At 40.5% G+C, this 18,177-nt stretch overlaps 1 protein-coding gene across 3 annotated transcripts in view; it reads left to right on the forward strand.

Moving 5' to 3' along the window:
- Positions 1-18,177, forward strand: part of LOC128876950 (protein phosphatase Slingshot) — a 54,151-nt gene that overhangs the window by 25,925 nt on the left and 10,049 nt on the right. For all 3 annotated transcript variants that reach the window (XM_054123796.1, XM_054123797.1, XM_054123798.1), the window contains 2 exons: positions 5,299-5,477; positions 8,329-8,394. In XM_054123796.1, the coding sequence (XP_053979771.1) occupies positions 5,299-5,477; positions 8,329-8,394 (245 nt within the window). The remainder of the gene's footprint in view (positions 1-5,298; positions 5,478-8,328; positions 8,395-18,177) is intronic.

Below are 18,177 nucleotides of genomic sequence, written 5' to 3' on the forward strand. Positions count from 1 at the left end.
CCCTGTACAAATTTACGAATTCTATCTAGATTCGTTTTCATTAACACTCGGTCCTTAAAATTCATTAATCAACGTTTAGAAAAAATACACGACGTGACTATCTTCGTTCTTCGTGTTATCGTACCTATTACAGGTTCGCTGTTTGAATAACTCATTATTTTCTATCCAAAATTGCGATTAACCCCTTAACCTACAACTACGAGCCTAGCCCCTAGTATATGTATACGATGATCAGACCAAAAGCGAGTGGCTCGAAGGCTGCGCAAGCCTGGTTAACCTACGATTTACATTCCAACAGCTCGAGCCCAAAACGTAAACAAGATCGCCCAGCCTTCGAGGCATTCCACGGTTCGGCAAATCGGGCCTAAGTTGCACAAATCGCGCACGACTTACGTAACCTAAGTACACGTGTTAGATACAACTGGTTTAAGTTGTGTACATATAGATCATACGACCATCCTTTGCCGATACATCTGTCCGGCACCGCATCTCTCTTGTTTCAAATTTCGTACGTACCCATTCGAGAACTTTCGTGCCGTAGGCTGCAGCCTAGAAACGTCGAAACGCGATCACGGTATTCGCAGTGAGATTACTACGGGTTCACCGGAGAAGAACGTGGACTCTATACGGACACGTATCACCGATACTCGCGAGGTTTCGATCACCGCGCGGCTGTATCGTTGCGCGTAGGATTCAGTTGCAGCAGGCACCGAAGCGATTGTGTGAATTTATTACCGATCCAAGTAGAAAGGGAAACGGTAGAGACGGGCGAGAGACTGTTCGAGGAACCTTTTGGTTCGCTAGTCCCCTTTTCCTTCGCGTTTCTCGAGGATTCGCTTTCGTTTCACGACGTAGCACCAACGAGAGACACACACGGCGCGCGCGTGTCGTTGTTCGCGAACACTTTCACGGTGGCTTTTCGCGATCTCTTCGTGGGATCCCCGTGACTCAAGATAGCCAGAGAAAAGAAGGGATCGTTCGCGTTGCTTGCGACTACGAGTACGCGCCGTTTGCGTTCGCTAAATAGATATTAGTTTCGATTGCCTCACAGGCACAAAGTATTCCTTTCGACGCGCAGGAATTTTTTTACGGGATTTATAGGAGAAAATTAGAGTAAACGCAAGAAGATGTAGCAGATGAATTCTATAGGTATTTGCTGTAACGTTACATTCTTTTCAAATATACCTAGCAGCCGAAGGATTGTCGGCTTTGTTCGTTGGCTTTTCTTGGTGTCAATTTTCTTGGTTGTCAATTTCGGGATGTATTTGACTCTCTGTTCGACTTACTCTTCTCGGGTCATTCGATTTTCCACGCGGTAAGCTTCTTTGGAGAAAGTCTGATATCCTTGTGCCGCACCTTCATCTGCAGGTGACTCGAAGAGCGCTGTCGAAGACTCTTCCACTCTGTACATTGTCCTACACCGACTGAAATAATGTTAGGTACGCCTTACTTTTCCGACATAAAAGAACGCGTCACTTGATACTCTTTATTTCGTTCGTTCTAATCGATCGTCTTTAAGACGAGCACAGGGAAATATAATTTAATCGAGCAGTGATTTATACCAACAGAACGTCTATTGTATTCTTTTCAACAAAATTTTAACAAAGTGAATGACAAAACCCTTATTAGCAACGTTACCGTGTATGAAAGTAAAATATGAACAGGTAAAAATAATGGATTATAGACATAACATTGTACCGAACCACAAAATTGTATATATTTTTAAACTTATATTTCATATACAGTCTTAAACTTTTACTCTTTAGAATAGAATAAAGAATTCCTCCAGTAAATAGTTAAACAATTGATCGGTTATTACCAAAAGAAATCCATTGTTTCTTCTTCTTTTGTCAACTACTGTATCTTTTATGCTGAAACACTTGACGGTAGTTTTATAGACAATCATTCCTGCATAGTGTCACCCTCTCTTTCAGCAGGTAAAATATGAACAGGTAAAAATAATGGATTATAGACATAACATTGTACCGAACCACAAAATTGTATATATTTTTAAACTTATATTTTATATACAGTCTTAAACTTTTACTCTTTAGAATAGAATAAAGAATTCCTCCAGTAAATAGTTAAACAATTGATCGGTTATTACCAAAAGAAATCCATTGTTTCTTCTTCTTTTGTGAACTACTGCATCTTTTATGCTGAAACACTTGACGGTAGTTTTATAGACAATCATTCCTGCATAGTGTCACAGTCTCTTTCAGCAGGTACGGTCTCGCATCTCCCTAGTGACGCCACTGACTCGAGGAACATGGAAAAAGTCGGAGTAGCTGGCAAACGCGACCTTGGGTAACTCGTCTTGCGATAATCTTGACTCGCCCTCTTCAAGGCCGTACGGCCGAAGAGGTACTGAAGATATTCGTACACGAGACGACGAGGTTTTAGTCGACGGTTTTGAGTGCCGTCTGAGTACAGGAGGAAAGTCTGGAGATTTTATCGCTCGCCAAACCGTTTCGTTCCGTTTCGAATAACTACCTCGTACGAGAACAGGTCTCGAACGGTTTTTGAATGGTTCACGTTCTCTAAACACGTAGGGTTCGTGTCCCTTGTAAGAGTAGTCACTCATCGGTAGTAATACCTTGAGTTTCAACCCAGACCTAACCCTTTGTCTTCAAAGCCACCCCGTTGCAAAATATACAACCCGGAATCGCATCATATTAAATAACGTCACTTTCGAATGCTCACTCGTTAAAGGGTTAACACGTTGACCGCCGCGTCACCCATGTATGGGTGACCGGACGCTTCACTAGGAATTTAAAAAACTTATTCCGAAGATGAGGTGGTAACGAAAATAAATTTGGATAAGATCCCTGAATTCTAACGAGGTTGTAACGATAAATACACCGACAAATCCTAGATCATGTGATCTTCAATTATTTTCAAACAAAATTCGACAAATTTTCACAGAAGTTAGCGCGCGACAGTCAAAGCGTTAATTGTCGACAAAGTTGTAACAGATTCTCCCAACGTAACGCAACAGTTTCTCCCAACGCAATTGAAAGTAAAGACGCAAAATCGGCCCGAAGCCGTTAAAATTTGTATCTCGGGCGTTCTTGTTGATTCGTGATGTGGACTTAATTATTTAACGGTTTTATTGGGGCGTTACCGATCGACGAACTGCAAAGTTTCGCTCGCACAAGTCTCTCGCAATCTTGTATCGTGTATCGCAACGTAGACACGTGGCTGGGTATATCTCCCAAGACCGAGAGCTTGCGTTTCGTTAGTGTACGCGATAGCGAACTGGGTCGTTGTATGTCATACAATTATGCGAGTAATAGTCGGATAAAACGCGAGGAGAAACGCAATCGTCTAACTGGTTTTAGATATCCATCGTAGAGTCAGCGCTAGGCAATGTGCAAAGAAAAGCATAAATTGCATCCTCTACTGACTTCCTGAGTGAACTCAGACTTGTATGAATTTTTCCTCGACAATGCTTAGCAATAAACCTGTCTCTGATAACCGGAAAAAAATGGTTGTTTTTCTTTGGCTTAGAGAGCATATTTTAACTTTATTATAATGACTTCTTACAAGAGTAGCAACATTTCTGTTAAAATCTGTGCATACTTGCGACTATTTAACACGTTGACTGCCAGACAAATATTCTTTAAAGTTTCTACTAAAATGAAATGTTATTTATACTATCGGTGACTGCATAATCAAACATTTATCGTCGTATTTATTCTTGTAATTTCATCAAAATTCATGAATTTCGTTTAAATTCATTTCCTTCGATGCTTGACATTCGGAATTAATTTCGTTAGTTCTTCAGTGGAAAGCACTGTCACGTGGGTGACATGGCGATCAACGTGTTAATGGTCCGTCAAGAAAATGAGGACCAATTATTTATAGGGAAAGTTATGATACAATATATACAAATATATATATATATATATATATGATTGATATAATATCCATCTTTATCCACGCATCCGGTGCCGGATAAAATACCATTACTTTCTACGAATGTTTTTCTTTCTTATCGAAGAATCTTGGCAACCCGGGAAAAGGAATAAAATACAGTACGTTACCGTGAGACTTGCAGACCGCGAAATTTATGCGGTTACGACAAAAAGTATACCCTAATGGGGTAGCGTAACTGGTTAATTAACAAAACGATCTAGTACTTTACTCCGGAACATTTTTTTTTCACTTTCATGCATCGCGTATCGTCGACGAGGTGACCTAAGCGAGTTCGGAAACCCGTTCGTGATTCACGCTGTTTAGGTAAATTATCGAAGCTGCGAAACTCGAAAAATGGAAGTGTATCCATTCGCGAGGAATATACCGAGGCAATTAAAATATTTCTGATTCGATCTTTGGCACGTAATACATTTTTATTTCTTTTTTTCTTGTATGATTCTTATTCGCATATTCCGCGTCTTATATCGAAATCGCGTAAATAATTTATAGGTATTTATTAGCGATCTCTGTAAAACAAGGAAACATTCGTTAACGGAAACGGCATGAACGTTACGGGTGTGCAACTACGGTTCGTTGCGGTGTCATTAACCCCGAAGAAACTTCTGTTTCGTCTCTCGAAACGACTTGACGATAGCGATCTCTCCGGTCAAGTGTAGACGATCGGGATCAGAATTTCGCGACGTCTTTATTGCAGTTTTCTCCCCCGTTTCCTTGTTACTCTTCATTGAGTTTGAGTGTAGCGTTTTAAACTCGTCACACGCATATCTGCCAATGATCCGGACACTTGCTTCTGTTCTGTAAAACACTGTTCAATTTTGTACGAAAGGTATTAGAAAGGTTTAGAACGTTTATGTCGATTGTAATTATTATTCTCTTTTTTGAGGTATCATAATAGGGTCAATTTTTATGTAGGACTTATATATTGTCCGGAATGTTCGTGGCAATTTCTAAGAAAAATTCAAAAACACGTTTGAATTTTAATATATATTTATCGAATTACATAGGTGCCATTTTATTCCACAACCTTTCCACTTTTTAAGGGATGTATATATGTTATTTGTTTTCAACCACTTCGATATATTCAGACCTGTACCACCTACCAAAAATCGACATGGACATTCCGAACAAACCCAATAACTAGTATGCAGAAATAAAATTCCTAGATAGAAATGCAAAGTCTAACGGAACGCGGATCGAGTTCAGGGAGCTCTTCTTCATAATTTCGTAAATATTCATAACTGCGTAAATTTCGATGGACCCTTCTACTGTAAAAACGACGACTGATACATCACTTATTATCCCTAAACAGAAATGTAACCAATCGGATCCGTAACAACAAATTCTGTATTCTGATTTCAGGCAGTGAAACTCGAATCGGTGCACCAAGGAAGGACACGATATTTGGTCGTCGTGTCCTGCACGGGGAGACAAGATGCCGAGGAAAGTTGCCTCCTTGGTATCGATTGTCATGACAGGGCGACCGTTGGTCTCGTACTTCGAGTTTTGGCCGACACTGCCATTACTCTCGACGGCGATGGGTACGTTGTTAGTTTTCAATTTTTTTTTTTCGAAACTTGGGCTTCGAGATATCTCATTTGTAATTCTACTCGTCGCGCGTAAATTTCCTGACGTTGTCGCGTTAAGGTCGATTCAGACTATACGACACGACAAAACATTAAAACACGCGTTTTAATGGGGAACTATTCACACTATTCCCGTTGACAAAACATTAAAACACGCGTTTTAATGGGGAACTATTCACACTATTCCCGTTGACGGAACGTTCAGGACGGTGTCTGTTAAGTGTGAATAGTTCCATTAAAACGCGTATTTGAATGTTTTGTCGTGTCGGTGCCGGTACGTGTCGTTGCCGGAACGTGACGCGGTCCGTGTCGTATAGTCCGAATCGATCTTTAGACCTCGTCGGCAAGAAAACACCCAACAAGGAGAGCGACAGAACATGGTTCAGTGATCTTCGGACCTTTGGTGCAATAAGCATTTAGTTGCTTCCACGCGCCATGACGCTCCGTTCGGAACTATTATCGCAATAGTTATAATCATCTCGATGGTTTCCGTTCGCCTTAATTTTATTTAAATCAACGAGCATGCTTGTATTAATTTTGATCGCGCCGGGGGCCTTGATCCCTCGCACAATTAGGCGTCCGGAACATCAACATTTCCAGCAGCTGCGGCTTGAAATTAACGCGTACCAGGCGACCGTATCGTAAGCTCGAGTTACAAAAGTTCGAACAGTTTTATTACTTACAGGCAGGAAAACCGAGGCAGCCTTTGATTTGCTCGATAATCAACGCGGTTGCAACTTTTAAGTTCCGATTCTCATTTGACCGTGCGATTTCCCGTTCGATTCCCGACATATTTATTCGACTGATTTAAATTCCAGCCAGTTCCGCACTTTCTCCGCGAGCCAACGCTACCCTATTCCGCGCGGAATAAAAACGAAACTGGACAGATCGCTCGGGTCTCGGTCCGCAATTAATTCTATCTCTCCATGCGTAACAGAGTTTTCCCATCCCGCGTAGCGGACAAGGTAGCCTTTCGTTCGCGTCGACTCATTGGCAAAACACGCGACCCAGCCGAATCCGGCAATTAGGTGAATAAAACGCGGCTCGAAACGGTACATTGAGTCGCAGACCGAGAAACGCACTGGTTACCGCGGAAAGGTGAACGCGAAGGTCGGCGCCACTCTCTTTTACTCGGGCATACGGGCGTAGGGAAATGGAGCGCGTTGCTGTGCGCCACGTTAGAACAAGATACTTGACAGGTGAGCACCAAGGTCTCGTTTGAAGGTCGTGCCAGTAGCTGCGAAGCCATCGAGTCGGGTCATGCCATGGCATGAACGCAGTTGACGCAAATTGGAGCAGTTTTAGGGGGTAAGGTCACTCCGGGTCCCCAAAAAATAGGCCAAGTTCGACATTATGGTTGCAATGGCAGAGTTAATGATCTTAACACTAAAACGCGCTAGAAAAAGGGTTGGAACATGGTTTAGCGAAAACAACGTAAGATTTATAAAAAAAACTTGTATTAATGAAAGTGGTCTCTAAGGAGTCCGAGCTAAGACCGACTTTGGCCACTCATATTAGGTTGTCCCAAAAGTTTCTTTCGTGGAGAATATAAATGTCAAGTTTTACTACGTTCTATGCAGCTTTTAAACAATTATAGCATTCCAATTTTTTAGTAAATATTCAAGGCATTCAGATAAAGTAAGTTTGAAAACAATCGATCAATTAGTGTTTAAATTATCATTTCCACAGAGTAAACATAAATTATAACTTAAATTTTATATTTATTTATTTATTTTTTTTTTTTCAATATTATTAACTGTTAGATATAGAATTCGATTAATTATGTTTTTAATGTCAGGGAATTTTAATTTAAATACTTATATAAATTTTAATGAATCTGGAATTTTTATTTTTAGTTTATGTATTTTTATTGAATTATGTAATTTTTTATGGATTTAATTTTTTTTCTATCATATTTAAAAATAATCGCAAGTTATTCGATTTAATCATATTGAATCATTTGGAAATTACAGTGCGCGCGCTCTTATTGGACGTACATACTGTTTGTTCTCTGAGAAAGCTGTCTCGCGGTATCGTAATGGGTTTTTGTGGAAACGAGAATCGAATTTGCGCTTCTGGGTAACTCGCGACACTCGTCGTTCCTTTTGGCCAGCGGTTTCTACGCGAATCAAGCTTTTACATAATGCGTAATTAACGGTTATACCAGATGTGCAGTATGTGTCGTAACGCCCTGCAAGCGGGGAGTTGCGTTACCGTTGCAATTCTAAGCCGGGAGTTTGCTCGGTCGTGTGACAACGATTCCCGCTTTGAACGGTGAAATCGCGAAACTAACTTCAACCCTACGGTCTACATTCTCGACGATAAAACGTCCAAGTTTGCGGCAAAACAGTCCTCATTCTCGGCGCTAGATAGCACCACCAAATTCTTTGTACCGATACTGCAGCTACACGTTGAAATCTTTATTTAATAATTTCCCTATTACTTTTGATATTTTTATTCGATTCAAATAAAATGTTTAATTGCTACTCCTTATGTTCCGATGGAAAGTATAGGTTAATTATTTTTCGGAAATATTGGTTATCATTGTTATTATTGTTATTATTATTAAGGAATAACGAAGGTTCTAAAGAACAATACATTTTTCCTATAGAATGTAGTTTATAAGGAAATTTTACAAATATATTTTTCTCAAATCTTAACCATCGTTACGCTCGATTTGTAATGAAATTATGTTACTATGATTATGTTAACGCGATTAAAGTAGAAAAGTAATTTTAGCTAACTTGGAATTCAGAGGTTCCAGATAAGCCAGCTTCTAATTCTTGATCTCTTTTTTTCGTTGCAGAGGTTTCAGCGTCAGTGTTTGCGGTCGACAGCACATCTTCAAGCCAGTATCGGTGCAAGCAATGTGGTAAGTCAAATTACCAAATGATACTTCTAGAAAATAGCGCAAGTTAAGAGAAGTTAGAGAATGGTGTTAACGAACCTGTTTAACTCGTTATTTTTGAATAACTTAATTTTATTGGTAAACTTTATTTAAATAAAGATGTAATCCAATAACTCGTACCTCTAGAAGAACGACAATGAAAATGAACGTTGGTATTTAGACGTAATTCTATTTAAACGAATTCTCCGATAATCTTGAGCAGACTCTCTCGATACGCAAATTCCAGGTATGTGAAAGTTGAGGTGTATCATACATCGATTTATGAACACGGTTTTACGAGGAAAGGATAACGGTTTAGTACTTTTCATCCGTTTAGCATTCGTTCACTCTCTATAATATTAAAGAAACGCTATGGTATTAATACAAAAAATGCATATCTTTCTACATTAAAAGTTGCGATCATCAGTTGCAATTCGTGAATGAATCAATAAGTAAATCGGATGGACAAGCGTGCAAAAAGCTAATAAACAAATTAAAATAAAAAATTTGCTGTCAACAGTGAAATACAGTGGAAACAAATTCGTTCCCATGTATTTCAAGTGGAAAATTGTATTTTTTCAACGAGCCAATCAGCTATCAGTTTTTCACTTAGCATTTCAAAGAAAAAGTATCGCTCTTGAATAACACGAATAAGCCTAGCTGCAAATGTCTAGCAAAACGTCGGAGTATCCTACCCAAAGAACACGGCTCGCACCCGGAAGTCTCGGTTGGTATCAACCATGAACCGGGTCGTGAAAGCCTGAAATATTTTACGAGAATAACGTAATGGCGCAATAGCTATATACGAATACAACTATATGCGGAAGAAGTAGCTTCCAGTACAGAAAATACGTGTTCGCAGAGCGAAGCCGTGAAGTCGGCTGTCGCTTGGGACACAATGCTCAAAAAAAAAAGAAAAAAAAAAGAATCGAAGCGCAACCGAGATGCTATCGACGCGGAAGAGACTCGAGTTGAATGGAAGGAAAAATGAAGCGTGGGCCGTGGCTTAATTGGTCGGCATCGCAATTGTCTTCTACGCAACCGGACAATGAGGAACTTTCTTGCCTGCTCCTTTTCCGCTCGCGAATTTTTCCGCACGAACGAAAATGCATCCCGATCTTCTCATACAAATCGCCTTCTTGCGATTACGTTTGACGTTGGTCTTTTTCTTTCCGTCTATCGCGTCAAACAAAAAACGCGTTTACTTTGAACACGTTGACTGCCAGACTGATACTCGTGAACATTTCTACCGTAATTAAACTTGCAATTAAACCATGTTTATGGATCATTAGAAACTGCATGATCAAACATTTATCGTGGTACTTGTGTTTGTAACTTCGTCCAAATTCAAATATTTCATTCGAGTTCATTTTCTTCGACATTTAAATTTCAAAATTACGGGGTGACGTGGCGATCAACATGTTAGAAACTTTCACCGGATCGGATCTCGACATTTCTCGACCAAAGTTATTCTAATTCTATTATTTACGAACGACGTATCGTATCAGAGATTTCAGATCCACCGACCCGATACATTTGGTTTCCGTTTTATAACTTGTATAGCCTTGGGACTATACGCCACGTGTGATTGCTCGCGTGTTGATTTGTACAAAAATCCATGGCCGGGTATCTGGTCCAACGTAAACAGTGTCGGTTATTCGTAGACGAAAATGCGAAACGATCGATCAGTCGTTGAAATAGCCCCGCATCGTAACGTTTGTCTTGAAAAATCGCGGACCGCTTCGACGCCAGATGCGATCGATCCTTTTCGCGTTGTTACCCACGGCGTTTGGAGAGGTTGATCGATTCTTGCGACACGCATGTCGAGTTCCATTGTTGAAAAAGACACGGCGCGTATCGTTACGGTACCGAGAATTCCGTCGGTCTGTCGTCGTTGACGTTGTCGTCGTCCTATTTTTGGAGAAGCCTCGGTCGAGCCGACCGTCAATGTGGTGGGGTTGCTAGCGACCATGGGCCATCGCTCGCGCCATTTATGGGTGCGTCGCGACGCATGGTCACTTTGCCGAATTGTGCTATGCGACCCTGAAAACTCGCGTGCACCCTCGGAAAATTGCGTAACGGTGTATTTATTTATTTATTTATTTATTATTATTATTATTTTTTTTTTTTTTTTTTTGGTAGCGTGTCCCCCCCCCAAAAAAAGAATAACTCACGCAACCAATCGGATAATTTCAATGAGATGACCCTCGAATATAAATATATAACTGCCGTTATTAAAAAATTAATACTTACTTTTGACGAATTTAATACGAATTTAATTTTTACTATATTTAAAGTTAAATTTATTTAATGAACCTTTACTCTTTCGAATCCATATAAACACTTTGCTAAACAGCAAACGAATCGCTCTAGGATGAAAAATAAATCGCCACGAACTTATTTAGCCAAATCGATATACAGTCAGTGTAATAAGTATTCGTACAGGAACCATTTATTTTAAATGCGTTACTGTACGAATACTTTTTACACTGACTGTAAACAGACTAACAGATGAATAAAAGTGAACAATTATTAGGCTGTCCCGAAAGTTTCTTTCGTTTTAGTAATAATTAATATATACACATATTTTGCATGCTTTATGTTACATTACTGAATTGCGTACGATTCGTTTCGCTTCAATTCTGTTACAGCATCGATGTCTAAGAAATTAGATCGTCTATTTATATAAACACTGGCACAGGAAATAATTGAAACTTTTCGGACAACCCGATATATAAATAAATCGGGCGCGTTCGTCGCATCAATTTATTATAAGCTCGACGGTATATATCTTCTGAAATATTATTCGCCGAACAATCCTTAGTTAGGCTATTTTCGATTGGTTGTCCGTAGTCCGGTTTTTGTTCTCGCCGCGGCGTAAAAGATATCGAGTTTGCTGGTTTTCAGGTCGCCGCCAACAGGTTTGGGCGTGGTAAGCGTCCAACGCTAAGTATTCATCCTTACCGAACGCGCGAAACGATCCAACTCCCGGGTCTAATTAACTCTAAACGTAATGTCCTCATCTTCATCTATCGAACTTATCAACGCGGAGCTAAACGCGCTTGAATGGGGGCAGGAAGAGCTCTCGGATTAACGGGGAATCAATGAACCTTCGCGAGCGAAACCGGTTTTCAACCGGATGACGAAGACGTTGACACAAAGTGACACCTCCGTCGGTGATAAGACCACCGATATTCGATGCCGAACGTTCCCTCGATCGCCAACCAGATTCTCGGGACGAGTTTCGCTGGTTATTTCTCACCGAGATCGCGCGTAACTTCGCCAATTATCAGTTCGATGACCATTCCAACGTCCCGACGTAAGTTTCGTCAGACTGCTTTACAAACTTTACATCATTAGGTCATTCCCTCTGCGTTCAGCCGCTCGATCTCGTCTCTCGTTTTCACTTTTTCTTAGAGAAATCGCGGTGTCCCCTCTAGTACCACGCTGCACGCCGAATACTTTCGCGACGAGTACAAAAAACGTACCGCTTTCCCATTACGAGAAAAGCTGGAAATAAATATCCTACAACGACTTCCTAGTTAACTATATCACAGCAGTGTCGTATATGAAGCGGACCATAACACGACCACGTTAGTCGCATTTCTTTCTTTTGCTTTCATTTACGAACTTTTTGGAAGACACTCCTCTAAAGATAAGAAAACTTCCGCACTCGAGATTAATGGATAACATTAACTCGTTAGTCTTTTGAATTCCATGAAATGCTCTTTTAATTTTTACACTTCCGGTGAGATTCGATCTCACGACTTTCCGAAACCTGCTTCCTCACTTACTCATGAACGTCTTCTTGTTAGTCTCTGGAATAGTTTTTCCAATAGTTTTTTTTTGGAATTCAATTTCTTATATGTCGAATCTATACAGAGCGCGGCAGAAAGTTTAACCTCGTGATCCGTCGAAGAAAACTTCTGCACTCGAGATTTATGGATAACATTAACTCGTTAGTTTTTTGGATTCCATGAAATGCTCTTTTAATTTTTACACTTCCGGTGAGATTCGATCTCACGACTTTCCGAAACCTGCTTCCTCACTTACCCATGAACGTCTTCTTTGTTAGTCTCTTGAATAGTTTTTCCAATAGTTTTTTTTAGAATTCAATTTCTTATATGTCGAATCTATACAGAGCGCGGCAGAAAGTTTAACCTCGAAATCCGTCGAAGAAAATTTCATCAAGATCCGTGACATCAGGTCCCCTTGTTAGTCGCGAACCTGATATGTGTGATTTCCGAGAGGATTGTTTTTATCGTGCCTTGGCCAGTGGGCGTGAACTCTGGCAACGGCTTTCCAAACTGGTTCTGCCTATTGCCGACAGACGTCAATGGATAACAACAGGTTGCATCCCGTCGCATTATCGGGATAATACAGAGCCGAGTCGGTGATAATAGCAGCTGGTGAAATCCATGCCGAACCGGCGTCGATTCACGCCCATAGAATGCGCGAATGCTCTCCTCCGTATTCAATTCTCGCGATCTTTTCCTTCCGTCGTGTATAACACGGCCAAGTATCATCCTGTCACGGCTAGTTAGAACCGCGATTCGAAAAAGCTAATAAAAATGTGAAACGCGTTGGCTCGCAATTAGTCGTTTTCCACGGTATGGGCAATCCTAAGTAGCGACACAAGGATGTCGTCTAGATCGCTATCGACCGTAGTTAATGTTCCGACCAGACACTGTTAATGTCACTGGTTGTTCTCGCCGTAACACTCGGGCATGCTGAAGTATAATCGTTTTCATTCCTTTCGCTATTGTGACTACAACCGTAGAACAGGTTGGAGGATATACGGAATCGTACACACACGTACCTCGTTCTGCTTCGGAGAATGACCGTTGGTTAGGTGTATAGACGTGTTACCATTATCTAGATATATTCGCAGATCGTTGTATCGGATGATCTAGGAAAATCTTTATTAGAGATGAATTTTTAATCTTTATGAAAAAATATTCTACGAACCGTACAAAGGTATACGAACGTCCTTTGCGAGTTTAAAGCGCTTCTAAAATGAAACAACGATAATTAATAACGATATTGTTATTGTGCTTGAATTAGCGTCACATTTAACCCTTTGCACTCGAGAGGTGACACTCAGTTTTCTTTAGGTTTAATTTCTTTGGAACTCGAGGTGCCAATAAAATGATTGCCGTTGAGGCAAAGGTGACCTGATTCTCAAATCTCAAATTAGAGATCTCATTCGAGAAGTCAATATAATCTTAGCATTCGTGACAATAGAATGCTAACAAGAAAGCATCTGCATGGTAATTAGCGACGAATTTGATTGGGTTTCTGGTGGTGCTCTACAGTAGTATATAGCACGCACCACCAGAAACCCAATCAAATTCGTCGCTAATTACCATGCAGTAGATGCGACTTAAAATAAATCCATATAAAAAGAAAAGAAAAAAAGAAAGCATCCCGAGTTGCTGGTAGATACCAGAAAAGAAAGGCCTCGAGTGCAAAGGGTTAATTTTGTTTCGATTCGTCGAACAACCAGTTCGTATTCCTCTTATCCAAAACCGTTTCGAAGAAGAGTGTTTTAAGGGAAAGTTTCTCGAGTCCGCTCACTGGATTCGACAGTTCCAAAGGTAAATGTCTAGGCTATTACGTTACCACCGAATGATCCAGTCAACGACGCTAAGACTGCTTTCCAATCTGAAATAACCTCAACGATAGGCTGGACCTATAACCTCGAAGCACACCTTCACTTTCGATAACCATGGTCGATCGTCTCATTATCATAAGACGCAAACACTGAATGGTCATTCGCCGTTGTAAACGGTTACCAATGACGGCAAAGTGGACACGATCGCTGGCAACTTTCACGGTTATTCTACGACGAACTCGTACGTTTATTTCTGGCGAGATTGTTCTACTTTGTGGCGCACCCGTAAAGTCCAACGACGAGTCATCCCGGCTGCGAAATACGAATAACGAGTCTGGCAACAGAAGTCAGGCAAATCACCCTTGTTTCTTCGCGATAACCTGCTGAATTTTCTTTCTTCGCAGCGTTGTTCTTGAAACCTGTTACGACGTAATTCGTAGGAATTTATCAGCATCTGCGGGTTTTTACCGACCGCAAATGTTTCGACGTGTTAGTCATCCGTTGGTTGTTCTTTCCTGCATTCCCATAGCGGATCGGAATCCCAAAAAGTGGTTCGAAATTTAATAAAAGTTAGCCACTGAAAATTTCATTTTATCGTCAATATTAAGAAATTTATAAAAGACACCAATCGGGGTTCTGATATTAGTCACTTTTCGCTATCACATTAGATAATGTTTAGTCATCCGTTAAACACACGTCACGGATTAATTTCAAACCAAACGGCAACGTGTTTCTCATAATTTACTCATCGTCTTATATACCAACAATAAGTCCGCATCCCATATGCGTGTTTATAAAATGACTCATCGTTGGTACAAGAATTGCACAAACGAATAAGAACGATCACAGGTACATCGTCTGCTACGTCACATGCTCGTCTGCTTCACAAACCGAGACTCTCCATTGTTTCTTAAACACTTACGTTGTTTGTCGACGAGTGTATCGTAACTATGATAATAATCCATCAGGTGTCACGAATTAGACATTTTAACGATAAAACTGCCCAACTAATCAATGAGTCAATGTATTTCGAATTCCTCTTTAAAATTATTTATTCATCGATAAGGCATTCGTTGCTAATTTTTAACCGACTTCGAAAAGGAGGAGGTTACTCAATTCGACATATGTATACATATATATATATATATTTTTTTTAAATGTCTGTTCACCGATTACGCCGAGATGGCTTGACCAATCGGAATGAATCCTGTTGCATCTTGTAGAGTGCTTGGTCGATAATGCAGAGTGCTCGATCGATAATGCAGATTACTCTGCCAGTAATGTAGTGTGCTCGGCCGATAATGCAGATTACTCGATCGGTAATGCAGATTACTCGGCCGGTAATGTAGAGCGTTCGGTCGGTAATGCAGGTTACTCTGTCGATAATATAGATTACTCTGTCGGTAATGCAGATTGCTCCGTCGGTAATGTAGATTGCTCCGTCGGTAATGTAGATTGCTCCGTCGGTAATGCAGATCACTCTGTCGGTAATGTAGATTACTCCGTCGGTAATGTAGATTACTCTGTCGGTAATGCAGAGCATTCGGTCGGTACTCTGGGCTAGTGATGGGCATTCAATTCTCCCTGTCGCGGATTTTCAAGCGATTCATACGGAACGCTCGAATCGCCTGACGTTATTCGAGTTTGAAAATCTCGGTGGATCTCGTCGTGGACATCGAATCTACGAACGGCGTAGGTATACTTTTACGTAGGGAAAAAAAGTGACAATAGTTCTTGTTAGTCGTTCGACTCGGTCGTCAACTTTGAGAGGAATATTTCTTTGGTAGCGAGAGACCTGGAAAATTTCGTTAATGTTGCGTTCGTTTAAGGGTTGGATTACATTAGAGATAATTGTAGGAGATTGTTAGAGATTAATTGTAGGATAAACGCGTAGAGAGTTGTTGAGTGGATTTTAGTATCGCAGTGGGAATACAGCTGCGACCAATACAGATTGCTCTGTCGGTAATGCAGATTACTCTGTCGGTAATGTAGATTACTCCGTCGGTAATGTAGATTGCTCCGTCGGTAATGCAGATTACTCCGTCGATAATGCAGATTACTCCGTCGATAATGCAGATTGCTCCGCCGGTAATGTAGATTGCTCCGTCGGTAAGGTAGATTGCTCCGTCGGTAAGGTAGATTGCTTTGTCGGTAATACAGAGTATTCCTCAATAAGGAGCTGCCTCCTTATTGCACCACGTCCTAAAAAACACCTGAAATTTAGGGGATTTTTCGAATGAAGAGAACAAATTTTTCTTTCAAACACATGTTTATTTTATTCTTGAATCATTTGACAGTACAAACAAAAAATTGAGAATATAAGAAATCGTAAAATTAGTGCAAAATTCATTCTTTTTCATGCTCTGTCACGGTTAAATCGACATTATATCAGATTCTTTAGTGACCGGAGTTGTTTCCTTATTGCACTACGAAAAAAAAGGATTTTTCTTAAAAATCTTTAAAATGGAGTTGCCTCCTTATTGCAACTCGCCCCTCAATTAGAGGACGTACCTACTCAATTTCAAAGTTTGGACTCGCAACTATTTTCTGAGGGTAATTTAATATTTTGATGATTCGTGAATATAGCAACATGTAGCATTTCACTTAGACTACAAATAAATTTCGTCCAAGTTCCGTCACGCAGCGGAGACGTTGTCCGAATTTCTTCAGAAGTAAGAGCATAACGGTGTCGGTTTTGGTTGGGCCCCTTATTCGCAAACAGGATATAGCCTCCAGTGGACCTATAAAACTTCGCCCAGGTCAAGATCCACTTTCTTCTCAGAGGTCATCCTCCTTTCTCGCATTTCCGGTCCCGGAGGTGGGTTGGGTTTCTCGTAGAGGCCGACGAAAAAAGGCAGGCACATCAACGCTAAATATGGCTGGACTTGCTCGTTTCTCATCTCCCCACCGCCGCGTGTATGCTGTCCTACGCACACTATTCCGATTTGCCAGATCCTACGATCGGATCAGAATGTTTGCCAGTCGACGGAACGTGGCCGCGCTAAGAAAAACTCGTTCATCGAAATTTGCTCGTCGCGTCTGCTCGCGTTCTTCGATTTTCGGTGCTCGACGTGACTCGTTGAAACGAAAACAGATACGGTGCGGGACGTAATAATATTTAACTATATTTTACACGGAACTATATTTTACATGGAAATTAGTGTAAATAAAAAGCTAAAACCGGGTGAGGTGAAATGAGAGTCCATTTGAGACACGTGCACGCCTTAACACTTTATATTTACCGGGCTATTTAGAAACAGACTTTAATTCAAAAAAGAATTTTCTACAGTATCATATGCCAATCTAGGCTGACAATAATTCCTCCATACTGTTACTGGGTCCATTGAAAGCCAAGTCTGTTTCCAAACACTGAACAGTGTAAGTAGACAACCATCAACACGGCAAATAAATTCGAATAGCTATAAAATACTGCAATTAAAATGCCTAAAAATAGGCTCCCGGTAAATAAAGTGTTAAATCTCATAGCGTTACTAAGATATCAAGAAAAGCAAAAATGTACAGTGTTTCTCAAGAAGTATTAACCATTTGCACTCAAGATGCTTTCTTAGCATTCTTAGCATTCTATTGCCACGAATCCTAAGCTTAGATTAACTTCGAAAATGAGATCCTTAATTTGAGATTTGAGAATCGGTCCACCTTTGCTTCAACGACAATCATTGATCGACACTTTGAGTTCCAAAGAAATTAAACCTAAAGAAAACCTAGTGGTGACTGAGAGAGTCACCTCTCGAGTGCAAAGGGTTCAAATATGCAACTTTCCAATTTATTTAAAAGTTGTTAGTGTAAAAACTCCGCTTGCACAATGAGAAGCAGATATTTTTGGAAATCCACCGGTATATTCGGCCGAGTCGTTCACGTGTGGTGTGTTACAGAAATTATCGGATAGAAAATAAACAGTCGCGAGTTAACTTCAATTAGCATTCATAAGGGAATCCGGGAGAAATAATACGAATTCTGCTCCCAACGAATCGTTTATGTATCAACGCTGAAGAAGTAACCTGGATTTATCCCGAATCAAGAAATCGAACGACAGCGACCCTTCTTTGCTAGGACATTCCGATGACCTTGACGAGAATAACTCGCAAGGCCGGACATCAGTACTGGAAGAAACATGGTGACGCGTGATTCCATTT

The sequence above is a fragment of the Hylaeus volcanicus genome, chromosome 5 (genome assembly GCF_026283585.1).
Source record: "Hylaeus volcanicus isolate JK05 chromosome 5, UHH_iyHylVolc1.0_haploid, whole genome shotgun sequence".
NCBI classification, from domain to species: domain Eukaryota; kingdom Metazoa; phylum Arthropoda; class Insecta; order Hymenoptera; family Colletidae; genus Hylaeus; species Hylaeus volcanicus.